Below are 23,302 nucleotides of genomic sequence, written 5' to 3' on the forward strand. Positions count from 1 at the left end.
GACCTCCCCTCATACCTGTCTCCAGCTATACAATGTCGATCTCCCCTCCCCCAAACTTAGGCAGCCATTACTGCAATTTAATACTTCACCTCCCTTGCCTCTGCATTGCTTATGGTAAACTGTATTCAGGCATGAGTTAAAATCAGGTTCACATACAAAATAGTTATGTATGAACCATGAGACAAAAAATTGCTGATAGAGGTACCCATTATCCTAATCTGTATAACTAATAGGAGCAGTAGTTCAAGATTCTATTAATCATTGTTTGTGGCAGTTTAATATGGCCAGCTACCACAATAGAAGAACTGACTATATATATTTAACCACAACCAGAAATAATATTAAAATGAAATCCTTATTCTAATGGCTGAGTAGTATCCCAGTGTATATAGGTACCACTTCTTCATTATCCGAGCATATATGGGAGGACTGTGGCTTGCTTCTAGGTCTTGTCCACTATGACTAATGCTACAGTGATCATAGGAGTGCATATATCATTGGGAAGAAGTATTTTTCAGATTGTGGGGCATAGGTACCCATAGAAAGTGTTGCTGGGTCATATGGGATCCCTATGCTTCATGTTTGTGGAACCTCCACAGTGTTTTCCCCAGTGGCTGTACCAGTTCACATTCCCACCAGCTGTAAATGAGGCTTCCCTTTCCTCCACAGCCTCTGCAACACTTGTTATTACTAGTCTTGTTGATAACTGCCACTCTAACAGGTGTGAGGTGGTATCTCCTGGTAGGTTTGATTTGCATTTCCCTAATCGCTAGTACAGTTCAGGATCTATTCAAATACCGGCTGGCCATTTTTATCTTCTTAGGCGATGAAATACTGCTATTTGTGACAACAGGAATGGATATTGGGAATATTATGCTGAGCAGACAAGCAAGAAACATATGTTTTCACTCATATGCAGCATATGGAACTTAAGCACAAAATGAGCAAAGAAATCAATGAAACAAAACGTCACAGAGACATGAAAGCATGGAACAGACTAAAGATTCTCAGAGTCATTGGGGTGGGTGTGTGGAAGGGGGGGTGGAAAGATTAACCGAAGGACTTAAATGGTTATATACATAGCCCATGTGTTCCAATTATCTATAGGAACGTAAGCACAGGTGACCCAATTCGTTTCATTTGGATATACCAATACAAACGTCAGAAGGTACTTACTATTAATTAATATGGCCGAGCTTAACCAAAAACTAAGAAGAGAGAGAGAGACACAGGAGATAAACAATGCAAGGAATCACACAGGTTTATTTACCAGAGAGCTGATGGGTTTCAGTCCTTGGCAGGCCACCCGGAGACACTCGCCGACAGAGGAGACACACGGAGGTCGTCAAAAATACGCTGCAGCAATGAGCTCGGTCTCTTGACTCGAAGAGAGGCGCCTCTGGCAGTTTGGGCTCAGGCAGAGCAAGGATGGTAGTTTCCCAGTCGGCAGTTTCCAGGGGGGAGGAGAGCGTCCTGTCTGTGGAGGGCAGACAAGCGTCTGAACCTCAGCAGATTTGCTCTCCTTAAATCCTTGAAGCTGGGTGTCTTCAGTGTCTCATATCGGGTGCCATACACGGGTGCCGCCCTGTTATCTAGGTATACACTCAGGCAGGAAAGTTGTGACCATGTTCACAGCTTATCAATCATACATACATCTTATTTTTGGAGTTGTTTACAAGTTTTGGTTTAAGAATAAAATGGGGTCTACTTATGCTAACTTATGCTAATACAAAGTGAGTCTACTTTATGCTAACTTATTGCTAATACAAAAATGGAGTTTACTTTATGCTAACTAAACTTATTACTATAACAGGCTTCTTCAGTGTCTCTTGCCAGTGTGTTCCGGTGGCCTTCTGGGCTTATCAGGATGCACACGCAGGAGGTTGCAAGTTTCTTATCAGGAGTTAACATGCTGGGAGTTATTGGTCAGGAGTTAGCTTGCAGGGCATTACAAGTTACTTATCAGGGTCTCTCACACACACACACACAAGTTAAGTTTCACTTCTAAGTAAAGTTTAAAATTCACTGTAATAAATAAATGAAATTTGATTATACTATCTTATACTAACTAAACTTATTACTGTAACACCATGGACACAGAAAATAGTGTCTTGAAGACCTGGTGTGGGGTGGTTGAAGAAGGGTATAGGGGGGCAATAGGACAAAAAACAGGACATCTGTAGTACTTTCAACAATAAAGCGTAAAACAAAACTGTAATAATAGACACACAGGGAAGGGGTGGGTAGCACAGGATAAAGGAGGTGAAATATCTGGCCAAGGAACAAGATTTGACTTTGAGTGGTAAGCCCACAATGTCATACACAGGTGATGTATCATAGCACTGCACTGTTAGTTCCACATAATTTTATTAGCCAACATCATCCCAATAAGTTTAATTTTCAAAAATTTTAAAAGAAGAATAGAGATACAATGTTTATAATAAAAAGTAAATAATCTCAAAAGGGATGAAAAAAATTTTACGGTAATTATCTGAATTAACATTCACATAATTTCTTCAATTCAGAGAATTACTTCATTTTTCCTTATTTAATTACCTCAAAGGAGAGCTTTCAGCCACTATCTATGTGTAGACACCTGTGCAGGTAACTGTATATGTATGTGTTTGTATTTTTTTGTAAATACAACCAAATTTAAGTTTACATATGTAGCTTTCAATATTATTGAATTTTTTGTTTCTCATATAATTTACATTAATTTTTTCTCTTTTATATTATTTAATTCCTTTCATAATTTTTATTCATTATGGCATTAAATATGTGCCCTTATCACCATATTCCCCCCCGTTTCCTCATTAGTTATTCCTTTCCATTTTTCAGAAAAAATTCTGAAGATATTGCGCAAATTTTCTCTAATATCTTTTTACTCCCAAACACCTTAAAGTGACTGCTTTCTGAAGTGTCCAAATTTCCTGCCTTTTTTTTTTTCTTTTTTGTTTTTTGGTTTTTTTTATTTTTTTTATTTTTTTTTATTTATTTTTTTTATTTTTCGCTTAAAGTATTACAAAGGGTATTACATAAGTGTCTTTTTTCCCCCCCGCCCTTGACAACCCCTGCCCTCCCTTACCCCCCAGTGTCTTATGTCCATTAGTTATGGTTATATGGGTGCATACAAGTCCTTCGGTTGATCTCTTAATCCCCTCTCTCCTCCCCCCCAACCCTCCCTGGCCTTCCCACTGCAGTTTGACAATCAGTTTGAGGCAGCTCTGCCTCTGTATCTATTATTGTTCAAAAGTTTGTAATGGTCTTTATTATCCATGAATGAGTGAGATCATGTAGTATTTTTCCTTCATTGACTGGCTTGTTTCACTTAGCATAATGCTCTCCAGTTCCATCCATGCTGTTGCAAATGGTAAGAGTTCCTTCTTTTTAACAGCAGCATAGTATTCCATCCTGTAGATGTACCACTGTTTTCTAATCCATTCATCTACTGATGGGCACTTAGGCTGTTTCCAGATCTTAGCTATGGTGAATTGTGCTGCTATGAACATCTGGGTGCATATATCCTTTCTGATTGGTGTTTATGGCTTCTTGGGATATATTCCTAGAAGTGGGATCACAGGGTCAAATGGGAGTTCCATTTCCAATTTTTTGAGGAACCTCCATACTGCCTTCCATAGTGGCTGCACCAGTCTGCATTCCCACCAGCAGTGCACAAGTGTTCCTTTTTCTCCACATCCTCTCCAGCACTTGTCGTTTGTTGATTTGTTGATGATGGCCATTCTGACAGGTGTGAGATGGTACCTCATTGTTGTTTTGATTTGCATCTCTCGGATGATTAGTGACTTTGAGCATGTTTTCATATGTCTCTTGGCTTTCTGAATGTCCTCTTTTGAAAGGTGTCTATTTAGATCCTTTGCCCATTTTTTGATTGGATTGCTTATCTTCTTTTTGTTAAGTTGTATGAGTTCCCTGTAAATTTTGGAGATTAAGCCCTTATCAGATATGACATTGGCAAATATGTTTTCCCACGAGGTGGGTTTTCTTGTTGTTTTGTTGATGGTTTCTTTTGCTGTGCAGAAGCTTTTTATTTTGATGTAGTCCCATTTGTTCAGTTTCTCTTTAGTTTCAACTGCCCTAGGAGCTGTATCAGTGAAGAAATTGTTTTGGCATATGTCTGAGATTTTGTTGCCTTTGTATTCTTCTAGAATTTTTATGGTTTCCTGTCGTACATTTAAGTCCTTTATCCATTTTGAGTTTATTCTTGTGTATGGTGTAAGTTGGTGGTCTAGTTTCATTTTCTTGCATATATCTGTCCAATTTTCCCAACACCATTTGTTGAAGAGACTATCTTGGCTCCATTGTATGTTCATGCCTCCTTTGTCAAAAATTAATTGAGCATATTGGTTCGGGCTAATTTCTGGGCTCTCTATTCTATTCCACTGATCTATATGTCTGTTCTTGTGCCAGTACCAGGCAGTTTTGAGAACAGTGGCTTTGTAATACAGCTTGATATCTGGCATTGAGATCCCACCTACTTTGTTCTTTCTCAGGATCGTTGCAGCTATTCGGGGTCTTTTTTTATTCCAGATGAATTTTTGGAGAGTTCATTCTAGATCTTTGAAGAAGGCCATTGGCATTTTAATGGGAAGTGCATTGAATTTATAGATTGCTTTGGGTAGTATGGACATTTTAATGATGTTGATTCTACCAATCCAAGAACATGGTATGTTCTTCCATCTCTTTATGTCTTCCTCTATCTCTTTTTTCAACGTCCTGTAGTTTTCTGAGTAGAGATCTTTAACCTCTTTAGTTAAGTTTAATCCTAGGTATCTTAATTTTTTTGGTGCTATGGTAAATGGGATTGTTTTTCTAATCTCTCTTTCTGAAAGTTCACTATTGGTGTATAGAAATGCCTCAGATTTCTTGGGGTTAATTTTGTATCCTGCTACATTGCCAAATTCATGTATTAAGTCTAGTAGCTTTTGGATGGAGTCTCTTGGGTTTTGTATGTATAATATCATGTCATCTGCAAATAAGGACAGTTTTACTTCCTCTTTTCCAATTTGGATGCCTTTTATTTCTTCTTCTTGCCTAATTGCAATGCCCTGCCTTTTTCTTGATTGCCCAATTCATTACTTTACAATTGTCCTAGATGCCTACTCACCTGACCCAGAATTCTTCCAGGACATCTGGTTTAATATTGCCCAACTCAATCTATTTTTCAACTATATATAAGGTACAACAGGGCTACTGTAAATATGAGATGTAACAACTGGCAGGCTCAAAAGTAGGTTAAAGTTGAGATAATCAGAGAATAATAATATTCTCTTAATATTTTTATTTATTAATTATTATATTATTTTGCAAACAACTATATATTTATCTTTGGCCCCCACCATAATATATTTAGTCCCCAAGAACTTTAGAGAGCAACCTCCCAAAAATCTTCAAATTAAATTAGGAATGTTTTATAAGGTAACTAACAGAACAGTATTTCTAATTTATTTTTGCTTAATTCACTATATTCATACCTTTCCTCCCTTTTAATTTTGGAACAATTATCTCTGAGCAAATGAGAGCTTTCAGCCACTGTTCCTACATTTGTGTTTTGCATGTTCCTCTGCAACATGAAAGCCTTGATGTTCCATGCATGTTGTTGAAGAAATTGAATTTTATTCATATTTTTTCCCATGATATTTAAAATTTCACGTTTATTTTTCAGAAAAAATTCAGGAAGAACTTGGTAAGTTATTTCTGACAATCCTTAATTGCCAAACCTTTAAAAACAATGTAATGTGTTTAGCATTATCTGCCTTTTTCCCTCTTGAAATTCAATGGCTCACCTTTTTTTCTAAAATCTACCACTTTCTTATCAAATATTTTTGTCTGTATCCTTCTCACATGTAAAGTTCCATCTATTTATTTTCCATAACTTCCATCCTTCCTAGTTTCTTCCCTTTTCCATCTCATACTGTACCTTCCCTTTAAACTTTGGCATTTTCTGCTTTCCAGAAACCTGCCATATTTACTGTGAATCTTGTGAGGTGAAGGAGATTGTGCTAAAAGGCACATGATTTCCACTCTTTATATACTGTATGTAAAATACCCATTAAAATAGGACCTTAGGCATTTTTTACAAGGTCAGGGGGCCATCTTAAGTAAACTGAGCAATGAGAGAAAATTCCATATGCAATGAGTGCATTTGACCCGTCCACTGTCCTGGAAACATGTTCTAGGCTCTGATGTCATTCATTGACAAAGTGTGACTTCAAGGACCACTATTTCACCTCCCTAGTGATCATATTACCCATTGCACAGATAATTTATACAAAAGTTTCTAGCCTTTTCCTTTCCAATTACATTACATGTTCTTTATTCTTTTGCATTTCATTAGCTTAGGAATTAATTCGCAGCATTGCAAGAGATTTTTTTATGGTTGAAAAAGTATATTACATCTTAAGGAAAGTTTATGTGAGATGTACCTTTAGCTCAGAATTGTGCAAGTGGATGATATGAAAAGCTATTTGTCATAGCATAAGTCCCAGAGGTTTTTCATGAAGGCCTGATAGAGTCATTAAACGCTTTATGTCCTTTATATTTCAATTATGTTTTAGTTTAGAGATACAATGGAATTTGGGAAGAGAATTCCTTGCAATTATGAGCAGGATTCTCACATGTGATGACTGATATAGATACAGGGGTTGATAGCAGGGTGCTTTTACTATATACAGGCTTCTGCATCACACTTTAAGTGCCTGCCTCAGGTACGTGCACATATGCCATTTAGGCTGAAAAAGTGGAAGATTGATATAGTTTATCACAGAGGAAGTGTTCCTTTTTCAACTCTCAAGGATCATCTTTCTTACTCCACCAAACACATGTATATTATTTTTTTCAGGTATTGGAAAGATTTCAACATATTTTTCTCATCTTCATTTTTTACTGGGTTTCCCTTATTATTATTTGTCAGGTGGTCCTGTCCTTACAATGTATGAAAATATTTCGTTTCTGACAAGAAATTTTAGGAAATAATTCACTGCAAAATGTGGCTGTTTTTAAAGTGTCTGTTCTGAAAGTTGTGTCCAATATAGCTCCAGGCCATACAATGCAGACCTCCCCTGGTACTCATCTGCAGCCATACAATGTAGATGTTCCCTTCCTCATCCCCACCCAGCCATTACTGCAATTTAATACTTCACCTCCCTTCCCTCTTACTGCTTATGGTAAACCTATTTCAGGCATGACTTAAAATCAGGCTCACAAACAATAAAGTTATGTATGAACCATGAGACACAACATTGAGGATAGAGGTACCCAATAACCTAATCTGCATAACCAATAGGAGCAGTAGTTCAAGATTCTATGAATCATACTTTGTGGCAGTTTTATACGGCCACCTACCACAATAGAAGAACTGACCATATACATTTAACCGCAACCAGAGATCTTATTAAAATAAAAACCTTATTCTTGTGGGTAAGTAATATCCTATTGTATATAGGTACCACTAGTTCTTTATCCAAGCATGTATGGATGGACAGTGGGATTGCTTCAATCATCCTTTCCACTGAGATTAATGCTACAGTGATCATAGAGTGCATATATCATTGGGAAGAAATATTTTTCAGATTGTGGGGCGTAGGTATCCATTGAAGGTGTTGCTGGGTCATATGGGATCCCTATGCTTCAGGTTTGAGGAACCTCCATACTGTTTTCCCCAGAGTCTGTACCAATTCACATTCCCACCAGCAGTAAATGAGGCTTCCCTTTCCTCCACAACCTCTGCAACACTTGTTATTACTAGTCTTGTTGATAACTGCCACTCTAACAGGTGTGAGGTGATATCTCCTGGTAGGTTTGATTTGCATTTCCCTAATCGCTAGTGCATTTCAGGATCTTTTCAAATACCTGCTGGCCATTTGTGTCCTCCTGGGTGATGAAATACTGCCATTTGGGACAATACGGATGGATGTTGGGAATATTATGCTGAGCAGAAAAAGCCAAGAAACATGATTTTCCTCATAAGTAGCATATGGAACTGAAAGTACAAAGTGAGCACACAAATCAATCAAACAAACCCTCACAGAGACAAGAAAGCATGGAACAGACTGAGGATTATCTGAGGCATGCCGGTGGGTGTGTGGGTAAAGGTGGCCTGGAAAGTTTAACCCAGAAACTTAAATGCGTATATACATAGCCCATAGACAGAGAAAATAGTGTCTTGAGACATGGTGTGAGGCGGTGGAAGAAGGGTCTGAGGGGGGCGATAGGACAACAAAACGGACATCTGTAAAACTCTCAAAAATAAAGCGTAAAACAAAACAGTAATAATAGACACACAGGGAAGAGGTGGAAAGCACAGGATAAAGGAGGTGAAATATCTGGCCAAGAACAAGATTTGACTTTGGGTGGTAAGCCCACAATGTCATACGCAGGTGATGTATCATAGCACTGCCCTGTTAGTTCCACTTAATTTTATTAACCAACATCATCCCAATAAATTTAATTTTCAAAAATTTTTAAAGAACAATAGAGATACAATATCAATAATAAACACTAAATAATCTCAAAAGGGATCATAAAAATGTTTAAGGTAATTACCTGAATTAACATTCACATAAGTTCTTCAATTCAGAGGATTTTTCATTTTTCCCTGTTTAATTACCTCAATTGTGAGCTTTCAGTCTCTTTCTACTTTCAGACAAGGGTGCATGTATCTGTGTATATATGTATGAGATTTGTTTTGTATCTGCAACTGAAGTTTAAGTTTACATGAGAAGATTTCAATATTATTGAATTTTTTGTTTCTCATATAATTTGCTTTAATTTTTTCTCTGTTATTGTATTTATTTCTTTTCATAACTTTTATTCATTATGATATTAAGTATGTGCCCTTATCGCCCTATTTCCCCCCATTCCCTCATTAGTTATTCTTTTCCATTTTTCAGATAAAATTCTGAAGATATTGCGTAAATTTTCTCCAATATCTCTTTACTCCCAAACACCTTAAAGTGACTGCTTTCTGATGTGCCCTACATTTCCTGCCTTTTTATTGATTGGCCAATTCATTACTTTGCAATTGTCCTAGATGCCTACTAACCTGACCCAGAATTCCTCCAGAAAATCTGGTTCAATATTGTCCAACTCAATCTATTTTTCAACTATATATAAGATACAACAGGGCTATTGGAAATATGACACATAAAAACAAGCAGTTTCAAAGGTATGTTAAAGTTGAGATAATCAGAGAATAATAATATTCTCTTAATATTTTTTATATATTAATTATTATATTATTTAGCAAACAACCATATATTTGCTCTAGCCTCCCACCCCCATAATATATTTAGTCCCAAAGAACTTTTAATAGAGAACAACCACCCAAAAATTATAAAATCTTCAAATTAAATTAGGAATGTTTTATAAGGTAACTAACAGAACTGTATTTCTAATTTATTTTTGCTTAATTCGCTATATTCAGACCTTTCCTCGCTTTTAATTTTGGAACAATTATCTCTGAGCAAATAATAGCTTTGAGCCACTGTTCCTACATGTGTGTTTTGCATGTTACTTTGCAACATGAAAGGCTTGATTGTCCATGCATTTTGTAGAAGAAATTGAATTTTATTCATATTTGTTTCCCATGATATTTACAATTTCACTTTTATTTTTCAGAAAAACTTCAGGAAAATCGTCGTAAGTTATTTCTCACAATCCTTAATTGCCAAACCTTTAAAAACAATGTGATGTCTTAGCATTATCTGCCTTTTCCTGTCTTGACATTCATTGCTCACCTTTTTTTTCGATAGTCTACTCTTTTTTCCTAAATTATTTTTGTCTGTATCCTTCTCACATGCGAAGTTCCATCTATTTATTTTCCATAACTTCAATCCTTACCAGTTTCTTCCCTTTTTCATCTCATACTGTACCTTCCCTTTAAACTTTGGCATTTTCTGCTTTCCAGAAAATTGACATATTTACTGTGAATCTTGTGAGGTGAAGAGGGTTTTGCTAACAGGCACATGATCACCACTCTTTATATACTGTATGTAAAATACCCATTAAAGTAGGACCTCAGGCATTTTTTACAAGTTGAGGGGGCCATCTTAAGTAAACTGAGCAATGAGAAAAGATTCCATATGCAATGAGTGCATTTGACCCCTCCACTGTCCCGGAAACATGTTCTAGGCTCTGATGTCATTCAATGACAAAGTGTGACTTTAAGGACCCTATTTTACCTCCCTGGTGATCATATTACCCATTGCACAGATAATTTATGGAATAGTTTCTAGCCTTTTCCTTTCCAATTACATTAAATGTTCTTTATTCTTTTGCATTTTATTAGCTTAGGTATTAATTCGCAGCATTGCAAGAGATTTTTTTATGGTTGAAAAAGTATGTTACATCTTAAGGAAAGTTTATGAGAGATGTATCTTTAGCTCAGAATTGTGAAAGTGGATGATTTGAAAAGCTATTTGTCATTGCATATTTCCCAAAGGTTTTTTCATGGAGGCCTGATAGAGTCATTAAAAGCTTTATATCCTTTTTTCTAAGGTTATATTTCATTTATGTTTTAGTTTAGAGATACAATGGAATTTGGGAAGAGAATTTCTTATGTTCATGAGCAGGATTCATTCATATGATGACTGATATAGATACAGGTGTTGATAACAGGGTGCTTTATGATATACAGGCTTCTGCATTACACTTTAAGTGCCTGAAACAGGTATGTGCACTTATGCCATTTAGTCTGAAAAAGTGGAAGATACATGTAGTTAATCACAGAGGAAGTGTTCCTTTTTCAACTCTCAAGGATCATCTTCCTTACTCCACCACACACATGTACATCATTTTTTTCAGGTATTGGTAAGATTTCAACATATTTTTATCATCTTCATTTGTTACTGGGTTTGCCCTATTATTATTTCTTAGGTCGTCCTGTCCTTGCAGTGTATGAAAACATTTTGTTTCTGAAAAGAATTATTTGGATTTACTTCACTGCAAAATGTGGCTGTTTTTAAAGTGTCTGCTCTGAAAGTTGTGTCCAATATAGCTCCAGGCCATACAATGCAGTCCTCCCCTCATACTCGTCTGCGGCCATACAATGTAGATCTTCTTTCCTCATCCCCACCCAGCCTTTACTGCAATTTAATACTTCACCTCCCTTCCCACTCAATTGCTTATGGTAAACTTTATTCAGGCATGACTTAAAATCAGGCTCACACACAATAAAGTTATGCATGAACCATGAGACAAAACATTGAGGATAGAGGTACCCATGAACCTAATCTGCATAACCAATAGGAGCAGTAGTTCAAGATGCTATGAATCATACTTTGTGGCAGTTTTATGTGGCCAGCTACCACAATAGAAGAACTGACCATATACATTTAACCGCAACCAGAGATCTTATTAAAATAAAAACTTTATTGGAGAAGGAAAAAATGGCGGAGGCTTAGATGGACGTGTTGGTGCTTTGTCCCGGAGCAGATAGGGGCGAGCAGCTGAAACGGGTAACAATCAGCCCGATCAAGCTGGGGAGGTTCAGCTGAGAGACAGTCTGCAGCCAGGAAAGACAGAGAACTCCTAAAAAATGCAGATGGTTAGAGATTGAGGCTGAAACCTCCCCCTGGGTGCCAGCGCAGCGGCGAGACCCCGCCATCTTGGGTAGCTGTTACCAGCATCCAGAGATCGGCTACTAACCCGGCGGCTACTAACCCGGAGGCAACGACTCGCAAGCAGCGTGACTGCAAGAGCCCAGAGGAGACCTGCATCCCTCCACAGAAAGATTCAAGCAACAGCGGCCTCCTGATCACCACACGCTCTGCCTGGGGAACAGTTGCTGTGTGTGAAGCCTCCCTCCACCAGCCAGAAGAGCCACCACAGCTGTGAACAGGACACACCAGAGGCTCTGCTATCAACAGAGGAGCCACTGCTACCACAACCACCCAAGGAGCAACCATAGCCCAAGGAGCCACTGCCACCCAGGGAGCAGCCACTGCCACCCAGGGTCCAGCCACTGAACGACTCAACAACTAGTCATGTCAGTGAGATCAAACATGGGTAGACAAAGAAACCCCCAAAGGAAAGAAAAGGAGGACTCACCAGAAAAGCAGCTAAGTGAGACAGAGATATGCAACATGACAGAAAAAGAATTCAGAATAAGGTTCCTAGAGTACATGCACCGGATGTTCAAGAAGCAAGAAGAAACAGATGAAAAACTCAACTACTTATGCAAGAAGCTAGAAGAAACAGATGAAAAAATCAACAACTTAAGTAAGTCCCAAGAAGAAATGAAGAGTGACATAGCTGCAATAAAAAACACCATTGAAAGTATCAACAGTAGACTGGGAGAAGCGGAGGACCGAATTAGTGAATTAGAAGACAAGGAAGCAAAACACACTCAAACTGTACTGCAAATGGAGAAAAAAATTAAAAGACAGGAGGAGAGCCTAAGGGAACTTTGGGACAACATGAAACGAAACAACATAAGAATAATAGGGATGCCAGAACAACAGAAAGATGAACATGGATTAGAAAACCTATTCGAAGAAATAATATCAGAAAACTTCCCTGAGGTGGGGAAGAAAAAAGTCACACAAGCCCAGAGAGTCCCACACAAGGTGAACCCGAAAAGAGCCACACCAAGACACATCATAATTACCATGGCAAATGTTCAGGATAAAGAGAGAATCTTACAGGCTGCAAGAGAGAGACGGAAAGTAACATACAGGGGATCTCCCATTAGATTATCAAATGATTTCTCAACAGAAACACATCAGGCCAGAAAAGAATGGATGGAAATCTACAAAGTGATGGAAAGCAAAGGACTGAATCCAAGAATACTCTATCCAGCAAGGCTATCATTCAAAATTGAAGGGGAAATAAGAAGCTTCACAGACAAAAAAGGGCTAAGGGAGTTTATCACCACCAAGCCAGCCATGCAAGAAATGCTAAAGGGACTGGTGTAAAAAGAAGAAATATCAAGCTCAGAAAGAAAACAGCCACACACACACAAAAAAAGAAATGGCTACAAACAAGTACCTTTCAATAATAACTTTAAATGTAAATGGACTAAATGCTCCAAATAAAAGACATCGAGTGGCTGAATGGATAAAAAAACATGACCCATACATCTGCTGTCTACAAGAGACCCACCTCATTAGAAGGGACTCACACAGACTGAAAGTGAAGGGATGGAAAAATATCTTTCACGCAAATGGAAAGGAAAAGAAAGCTGGGGTAGCAATACTTATATCTGACAAAATACATCTCAAAGTGAAGGCCGTAACCAGAGATAAGGAAGGCCACTTCATAATACTAAAGGGATCAATACAACAAGAAGATATAACCCTGGTAAACATATATGCACCCAATGCAGGAGCACCCACATACATAAGAAAACTTCTGGAAGATATCAGGGGAGAGATTGACAACAATACAATCATAGTAGGGGACTTTAATACACCACTGACATCACTGGATAAATCCGCTAGACAAACAATCAGCAAAGAAACAGCAATCCTAAATGACTCACTAGATCAGATGGACTTAATTGACACCTTCAGAACACTTCACCCCACAGCTGCGGAATATACATTCCTCTCAGGTGCTCATGGGACTTATTCAAAAATAGACCACATATTGGGTCACAAGCAAAGTCTCCACAAATTCAAGAAGATTGAAATCATAAAAAGCATCTTCTCAGACCACCATGGCATAATGTTAGAAATAAACTACAATAAAAACAACCCAAAATACTCAAACACTTGGAAGCTGAATAGCATGTTATTAAATATTGATTGGGTTACCGATGACATCAAAGAAGAAATTAAAAACATCCTGGACACTAATGACAATGAAAACACAACAATCCAAAACCTCTGGGACACAATGAAAGCAGTCCTGAGAGGGAAGTTTATAGCTCTACAGGCCTATCTCAAAAAACAAGAAAAAATGGTAGTTAATCATCTAACTCTACAACTCAAAGAATTAGAAAGAGAACAACAAGAAAACCCCAGAGTGAGCAGAAGGAAGGAGATAATAAAGATTAGAGCAGAAATCAATGAAATAGAGACCAAAAAAAACAATACAGAAAATCAATGAAACCAAGAGCTGGTTCTTTGAAAGGATAAACAAGATTGACAAACCCCTAGCCAGGCTCACCAAGAAGCAAAGAGAGAGGTCCCAAATAAACCAAATCAGAAATGATAGAGGCGAAATAACAACAGACCCCACAGAAATACAAATGATTGTTAAACAATACTACGGGCAACTCTACTCCAACAAACTAGACAACCTGGAGGAAATGGACAAATTCCTAGAAAAATACAACATTCCAAAACTCAATCAGGAAGAATCTAAAAACCTCAATAGGCCAATAACTATGGAAGAAATTGAAGCAGTCATCAGAAAGCTTCCAGCAAACAAAAGCCCAGGGCCAGACGGCTTCACAGGGGAGTTTTACCAAACATTCAAGGAAGAACTAAAACCTACCCTCCTCAGACTACTACAAAAAATTCAAGAGGAAGGAACACTTCCAAGCTCATTCTATGAAGCCAGCATCACCCTAATACCAAAACCAGGTAAAGACATCACAATGAAAGAGAATTACAGGCCAATATCCCTCATGAACATAGATACCAAAATCCTCAACAAAATCTTAGCAAATCGGATCCAGCAGTACATCAGAAGGATCATACACCGTGACCAAGTAGGATTTATCCCAGAGATGCAAGGATGGTACAACACCCGTAAATCAATAAATGTGATAAATCACATAAACAAATTGAAAGAAAAAAACCACATGGTCATATCAATTGATGCAGAAAAAGCATTCGACAAAATCCAACACCCATTTTTGATAAAAACTCTCAGAAAGGTGGGAATAGAAGGATCATACCTCAACATAATAAAAGCCATATATGACAGGCCCACAGCCAACATCATACTCAATGGACAAAAACTAACACCATTTCCTCTAAGAACAGGAACAAGACAGGGATGCCCACTCTCACCACTCCTGTTCAACATAGTACTGGAAGTATTAGCCATTGCAATTAGGCAAGAAGAAGAAATAAAAGGCATCCAAATTGGAAAAGAGGAAGTAAAACTGTCCTTATTTGCAGATGACATGATATTATACATACAAAACCCTAGAGACTCCATCAAAAAGCTACTAGACTTAATACATGAATTTGGCAATGTAGCAGGATACAAAATTAACCCCAAGAAATCTGAGGCATTTCTATACACCAATAGTGAACTTTCAGAAAGAGAGATTAGAAAAACAATCCCATTTACCATTGCACCAAAAAAATTAAGATACCTAGGAATAAACTTAACTAAAGAGGTAAAAGATCTCTACTCAGAAAACTACAGGACGTTGAAAAAAGAGATAGAGGAAGACATAAAGAGATGGAAGAACATACCATGTTCTTGGATTGGTAGAATCAACATCATTAAAATGTCCATACTACCCAAAGCAATCTATAAATTCAACGCACTTCCCATTAAAATGCCAATGGCCTTCTTCAAAGATCTAGAACGAACTCTCCAAAAATTCATCTGGAATAAAAAAAGACCCCGAATAGCTGCAATGATCCTGAGAAAGAACAAAGTAGGTGGGATCTCAATGCCAGATATCAAGCTGTATTACAAAGCCACTGTTCTCAAAACTGCCTGGTACTGGCACAAGAACAGACATATAGATCAGTGGAATAGAATAGAGAGTCCAGAAATTAGCCCGAACCAATATGCTCAATTAATTTTTGACAAAGGAGGCATGAACATACAATGGAGCCAAGATAGTCTCTTCAACAAATGGTGTTGGGAAAATTGGACAGATATATGCAAGAAAATGAAACTAGACCACCAACTTACACCATACACAAGAATAAACTCAAAATGGATAAAGGACTTAAATGTACGACAGGAAACCATAAAAATTCTAGAAGAATACAAAGGCGACAAAATCTCAGACATATGCCAAAATAATTTCTTCACTGATACAGCTCCTAGGGCAGTTGAAACTAAAGAGAAACTGAACAAATGGGACTACATCAAAATAAAAAGCTTCTGCACAGCAAAAGAAACCATCAACAAAACAACAAGAAAACCCACCTCGTGGGAAAACATATTTGCCAATGTCATATCTGATAAGGGCTTAATCTCCAAAATTTACAGGGAACTCATACAACTTAACAAAAAGAAGATAAGCAATCCAATCAAAAAATGGGCAAAGGATCTAAATAGACACCTTTCAAAAGAGGACATTCAGAAAGCCAAGAGACATATGAAAACATGCTCAAAGTCACTAATCATCCGAGAGATGCAAATCAAAACAACAATGAGGTACCATCTCATACCTGTCAGAATGGCCATCATCAACAAATCAACAAACGACAAGTGCTGGAGAGGATGTGGAGAAAAAGGAACACTTGTGCACTGCTGGTGGGAATGCAGACTGGTGCAGCCACTATGGAAGGCAGTATGGAGGTTCCTCAAAAAATTGGAAATGGAACTCCCATTTGACCCTGTGATCCCACTTCTAGGAATATATCCCAAGAAACCAGAAACACCAATCAGAAAGGATATATGCACCCAGATGTTCATAGCAGCACAATTCACCATAGCTAATATCTGGAAACAGCCTAAGTGCCCATCAGTAGATGAATGGATTAGAAAACAGTGGTATATCTACACGATGGAATACTATGCTGCTGTTAAAAAGAAGAACTCTTACCATTTGCAACAGCATGGATGGAACTGGAGAGCATTATGCTAAGTGAAACAAGCCAGTCAATGAAGGAAAAATACTACATGATCTCACTGTTTCATGGATAATTAAGACCATTACAAACTTTTGAACAATAATAAATACAGTGGCAGAGCTGCCTCAAACTGATTGTCGGACTGCAGTGGGAAGGCCAGGGAGGGTTGGGGGACAGGAGGGAGGGGAGTAAGAGATCATCCGAAGGACTTGTATGCATCCATATAACCATAACTAATGGACATAAGACACTGGGGGGTAAGGGAGGGAAGGGGCTTGTCAAGGGCAGGGGGGAAAAACGGACACTTATGTAATACCCTTTGTAATACTTTTAGAAAAATTAAAAAAAAATAAATAAAAAAACTAAAAAAAATAAAAACTTTATTCTTGTGGCTGAGTAATATCCCATTTTATATAGGTACCACTTCTTCTTTATCCAAGCATGTATGGATGGAGAGTGGGATTGCGTCCACGTCCTGTCCACTGAGACTAATGCTACAGTGAACATAGGAGTGCATATATCATCGGGAAGAAATATTTTTCAGATTGTGGGGCATAGGTATCCATTGAAGGTGTTGCTGGGTCATATGGGATCCCTATGCTTCAGGTTTGAGGAACCTCTGTACTGTTTTCCCTAGTGGCTGTACCAGTTCACATTCCCACCAACAGTAAATGAGGCTTCCCTTTCCTCCACAACCTCTGCAACACTTGTTATTACTAGTCTTGTTGATAACTGCCACTCTAACAGGAGTGAGGTGGTATCTCCTGGTAGGTTTGATTTGCATTTCCCTAATCGTTAGTGCATTTCAGGATCTTTTCAAATACCTGCTGGCCATTTGTATTTTCATGGCGATGAAATACTGCCATTTGGGACAACACTGATGGTTGTTGGGATATTATGCTGAGCAGACAAAGCCAAGAAACATATGATTTTACTCAAACGTGGCATAAGGACCTGAAAGTACAAAGTGAGCACACAAATCAATCAAACAAACCCTCACAGAGACAGGAAAGCATGGAACAGACTGAGGATTCACAGAGGCATGGGGGTGGGTGTGTGGGGAAAGGTGGCCTGGAAAGTTTAACCCAGGAACGTAAATGCATATATACATAGCCCATAGACACAGCAAATAGTGTCTTGAAGACATGGTGTGAGGCGGTGGAAGAAGGGTCTAGGGGGGCAATAGGACAACAAAAAGGACATCTTTAAAACTCTCAACAATAAAGCGTAAAACAAAACAGTAATAATAGACAATCAGGGAAGAGGTGGAATGCACAGGATAAAGGAAGTGAAATATCTGGCCAAGAACAAGATTTGACTTTGGGTGTAAGCCCACAATGTCATACGCAGGTGATGTATCATATCACTGCACTGTTAGTTCCACTTAATTTTATTAACCAACATCATCCCAATAAATTGAATTTTCAAAAATTTTAAAAGAACAATACAGATACAATATCAATAATAAACACTAAATAATCTCAAAAGGGATCATAAAAATTTTTAAGGTAATTACCTGAATTAACATTCACATAAGTTCTTCAATTCAGAAAATTCTTTCATTTTTCCTTGTTTAATTACCTCAACTGTGAGCGTTCAGTCTCTTTCCACTTTCAGACAAGTATGCATGCATCTGTGTATATATGTATGAGAATTTGTTTTGTATCTGCAACTGAAGTTTAAGTTTACATGTGTAGCTTTCAATATTATTAAATTTTTTGTTTCTCATATAATTTGCATTAATTTTTCTCTGTTATTGTATTTATTTCTTTTCATAACTTTTATTCATTATGGTATTAAATATGTGCCCTTATCACCATATTTCCCCCCATTCCCTCATTAGTTATTCCTTTCCATTTTTCAGATAAAATTCTGAAGATATTGCATAAATTTTCTCTAATATCTCTTTACTCCCAAACACCTTAAAATGACTGCTTTCTGATGTGTCCAACATTTCCAGCCTTTTTATTGATTGGCCAATTCATTACTTTGCAATTGTCCTCGATGCCTACTAACCTGACCCAGAATTCCTCCAGAAAATCTGGTTCAATATTGTCCAACTCAATCAATTTTTCAACTATATATAAGATACAACAAGGCTACTGTAAATATGAGACGTAAAAACAAGCAGTTTCAAAGGTATGTTAAAGTTGAGATAATTAGAGAATAATAATATTCTCTTAATATTTTTTATATATTAATTATTATATTATTTAGGAAACAACTAAATATTTGCTCTAGCCCCCCCCCCCCATAATATATTTAGTCCCAAAGAACTTTTAGACCTTTCCTCCATTTTAATTTTGGAACTATTATCTCTGAGCCAATGAGAGCTTTCAGCCACTGTTCCTATATGTGTGTTTTGCATGTTACTTTGCAACATGAAAGGCTTGATATTCCATGCATTTTGTAGAAGAAATTGAATTTTATTCATATTTGTTTCCGATGATATTTAAAATTTCACTTTTATTTTTCAGAAAAACTTCAGGAAAAGCGTCGTAAGTTATTTCTGACAATCCTTTATTTCCAAACCTTTAAAAACAATGTGATGTCTTAGCATTATCTGCCTTTTCCCGTCTTGTCATTCATTGCTCACCTTTTTTTCGAAAGTCTACTCTTTTTTCCTAAATTATTTTTGTCTATATCCTTCTCACATGTAAATTTCCATCTATTTTTTTCCATAACTTTGATCCTTACCAGTTTCTTCCCTTTTCCATCTCATACTGTACCTTCCCTTTAAACTTTGGCATTTTCTGCTTTCCAGAAACCTGCCATATTTACTGTGAATCTTGTGAGGTGAAGAGGATTGTGCTAACAGGCACATGATATCCACTCTTTATATACTGTATGTAAAATACCCATTAAAGTAGGACCTCTGGCATTTTTTACAAGGTCAGGGGGCCATCTTAAGTAAACTGAGCAATGAGAGAAGATTCCATATGCAGTGAGTGCATTTGACCCCTCCACTGTCCTGGAAACATGTTCTAGACTCTGATTTCATTCAATGACAATCTGTGACTTCAAGGACCACTATTTCACCTCCCTAGTGATCATATTACCCATTGCACAGATAATTTAGACAATAGTTTCTAGCCTTTTCCTTTCCAATTACTTTAAATGTTCTTTATTCTTTTGCATTTTATTAGCTTAGGTATTAATTCACAGCATTGCAAGAGATTTCTTTATGGTTGAAAAAGTATATTACATCTTAAGGAAAGTTTATGTGAGATGTACCTTTAGCTCAGAATTGTGAAAGTGGAGGATATGAAAAGCTATTTGTCATAGCATAATTCCCAGAGCTTTTTCATGGAGGCGTGATAGAATCATTAAAAGCTTTATGTCCTATTTTCTAATATTATATTTCAATTATGTTTTAGTTTAGAGATACAATGGAATTTGGGAAGAGAGAAGGATTCATTCATGTGATGACTGATATAGATACAGGTGTTGATAGCAGGGTGCTTTTATGATATACAGGCTTCTGCATCACACTTTAAGTGCCTGCCTCAGGTACGTGCACATATGCCATTTAGTCTGAAAAAGTGGAAGATTGATATAGTTTATCACAGAGGAAGTGTTCCTTTTTCAACTCTCAAGGATCATCTTCCTTACTCCACCACACACATGTACATCATTTTTTTCAGGTATTGGTAAGATTTCAACATATTTTTATCATCTTCATGTGTTACTAGGTTTCCCCTATTATTATTTCTCAGGTGCTCCTGTCCTTGCAATGTATGAAAATGTTTCGTTTCTGACAAGAAAATTTTAGTAATTACTTCACTGCAAAATGTGACTGTTTTTAAAGTGTCTGCTCTGAATTTTGTGTCCAATATAGCTCCAGACCATACAATGCAGACCTCCCCTCATACTCGTCTGCAGCCATACAATGTAGATCTTCCTTTCCTCATTAGCACCCTGCCATTACTGCAATTTAATACTTCACCTCCCTTCCCACTCAATTGCTTATGGTAAACGTTATTCAGGCATGACTTACAATCAGGCTCACACACAATAAAGTTATGCATGAACCATGAGACAAAACACTGAGGATAGAGGTACCCATGAACCTAATCTGCATAACCAATAGGAGCTGTAGTTTAAGATTCTATGAATCATACTTTGTGGCAGTTTTATATGGCCAGCTACCACAATAGAAGAACTGACCATATACATTTAACTGCAACCAGAGATCTTATTCAAATAAAAACCTTATTCTTGTGGCTGAGTAATATCCCATTCTACATAGGTACCACTTCTTCTTTATCCTGTCCACTGTGACTAATGCTACAGTGAACATAGGAGTGCATATATCATTGGGAAGAAATATTTTTCAGATTGTGGGGCATAGGTATCCATTGAAGGTGTTGCTGGGTTATTCGGGATCCCTATGCTTCATGGTTGAGGAACCTCCATACTGTTTTCCCCAGTAGCTGTACCAGTTCACATTCCCAGCAGCAGTAAATGAGGCTTCCCTTTCCTCCACAACCTCTGCGACACTTGTTATTACTAGTCTTGTTGATAACTGCCACTCTAACAGGTGTGAGGTGGTATCTCCTGTTAGGTTTGATTTGCATTTCCCTAATCGCTAGTGCATTTCAGGATCTTTAAAAATACCTGCTGGCCATTTGTGTTTTCCTGGGCGATGAAATACTGCCATTTGGGACAATAGGGATGGATCTTGGGAATATTATGCTGAGCAGACAAAGCGAAGAAACATATGATTTTACTCATACGAGGCATAAGGACCTGAAAGTACAAAGTGAGCACACAAATCAATCAAACAAACCCTCACAGAGACAGGAAAGCATGGAACTGACTGAGGATTCTCAGAGGCATGCTGGTGGGTGTGTGGGGAAAAGTGGCCTGGAAAGTTTAACCCAGGAACTTAAATGCGTATATACATAGCCCATAGACACAGCAAATAGTGTCTTGAAGACATGGTGTGGGGCGGTGGAAGAAGTGTCAAGGCATCAATAGTACAACAAAAAGGACATCTTTAAAACTCTCAACAATAAAGCGTAAAACAAAACAGTAATAATAGACAATCAGGGAAGAGGTGGAAAGCACAGGATAAAGGAGGTGAAATATCTGGCCAAGAACAAGATTTGACTTTGGGTGTAAGCCCACAATGTCAAACGCAGGTGATGTATCATATCACTGCACTGTTAGTTCCACATAATTTTATTAACCAACATCATCCCAATAAATTGAATTTTCAAAAATTTTAAAAGAACAATAGAGATACAATATCAATAATAAACACTAAATAATCTCAAAAGGGATCATAAAAATTTTTAAGGTAATTACCTGAATAAACAATCACATATGTTCTTCAATTCAGAGAATTCTTTCATTTTTCCCTGTTTAATTACCTCAATTGTGAGCTTTCAGTCTCTTTCTACTTTCATACAAGTATGCATGCATCTGTGTATATATGTATGAGATTTGTTTTGTATCTGCAACTGAAGTTTAAGTTTACATGAGTAGCTTTCAATATTATTAAATTTTTTGTTTCTCATATAATTTGCATTAATTTTTTCTCTGTTATTGTATTTATTTCTTTTCATAACTTTTATTCATTATGGTATTAAATATGTGCCCTTATCGCTATATTGCCCCCCATTCCCTCATTATTTATTCCTTTCCATTTTTCAGATAAAATTCTGAAGATATTGTGTAAATTTTCTCCAATATCTCTTTACTCCCAAACACCTTAAAGTGACTGCTTTCTGATGTGTCTAACATTTCCTGCCTTTTTATTGATTGGCCAATTCATTACTTTGCAATTGTCCAAGATGCCTACTAACCTGACCCAGAATTCCTCCAGAAAATCTGGTTCAATATTGTCCAACTCAATCTATTTTTCAACTTTATATAAGATACAACAGGGCTATTGTAAATATAAGATGTAACAACAGACATGCTCAAAAGTAGGTTAAAGTTGAGATAATCAGAGAATAATAATATTCTCTTAACATTTTTTATTTATTAATTATTATATCATTTAGCAAACAACTATACATTTACTTTTGCCCCCCCCCCATAGTATATTTAGACCAAAGAACTTTTAATAGAGAGCAACTCAACCCCAAAATTATAAAAACTTCAAATTAAATTAGGAATGTTTCGTAAGATAACTAACAGAACTGTATTTCTAATTTATTTTTGCTTAATTCACTATATTCAGACCTTTCCTCCCTTTTAATTTTGGAACAATTATCTCTGAGCAAATGAGAGCTTTCAGCCACTGTTCCTACATGTGTGTGTTGCATGTTACTCTGCAACATGAAAGGCTTGATATTCCATGCATTTTGTAGAAGAAAATTAATTTTATTCATATTTGTTTCCGATGATATTTAAAATTTCACTTTTATTTTTCAGAAAAACTTCAGGAAGATCTTGGTAAGTTATTTCTGACAATCCTTAATTGCCAAACCTTTAAAAACAATGTGATGTCCTAGCATTATCTGCCTTTTCCCGTCTTGACATTTATTGCTCACCTTTTTTTCAAAACTCTACTATTTTTCCTCAAATATTTTTGTCTGTATCCTTCTCGCAAGTAAATT

The 23,302-nt window shown here is 37.1% G+C and overlaps 1 protein-coding gene across 1 annotated transcript in view; it reads left to right on the forward strand.

Annotated features, from left to right (window-relative positions):
- Nucleotides 1–23,302, forward strand: part of LOC139012960 (E3 ubiquitin-protein ligase TRIM38-like) — a 150,124-nt gene that overhangs the window by 52,494 nt on the left and 74,328 nt on the right. Inside the window, exons 16-19 of the mRNA XM_070419145.1 lie at nucleotides 5,684–5,704; nucleotides 9,637–9,657; nucleotides 19,211–19,231; nucleotides 23,118–23,138. Of these exons, the coding sequence (XP_070275246.1) occupies nucleotides 5,684–5,704; nucleotides 9,637–9,657; nucleotides 19,211–19,231; nucleotides 23,118–23,138 (84 nt within the window). The remainder of the gene's footprint in view (nucleotides 1–5,683; nucleotides 5,705–9,636; nucleotides 9,658–19,210; nucleotides 19,232–23,117; nucleotides 23,139–23,302) is intronic.

Source organism: Myotis yumanensis, unplaced genomic scaffold, assembly GCF_028538775.1.
Source record: "Myotis yumanensis isolate MYYU_CA2020_CCGP unplaced genomic scaffold, mMyoYum1.0.hap1 SCAF_6, whole genome shotgun sequence".
Lineage (NCBI taxonomy): Eukaryota > Metazoa > Chordata > Mammalia > Chiroptera > Vespertilionidae > Myotis > Myotis yumanensis.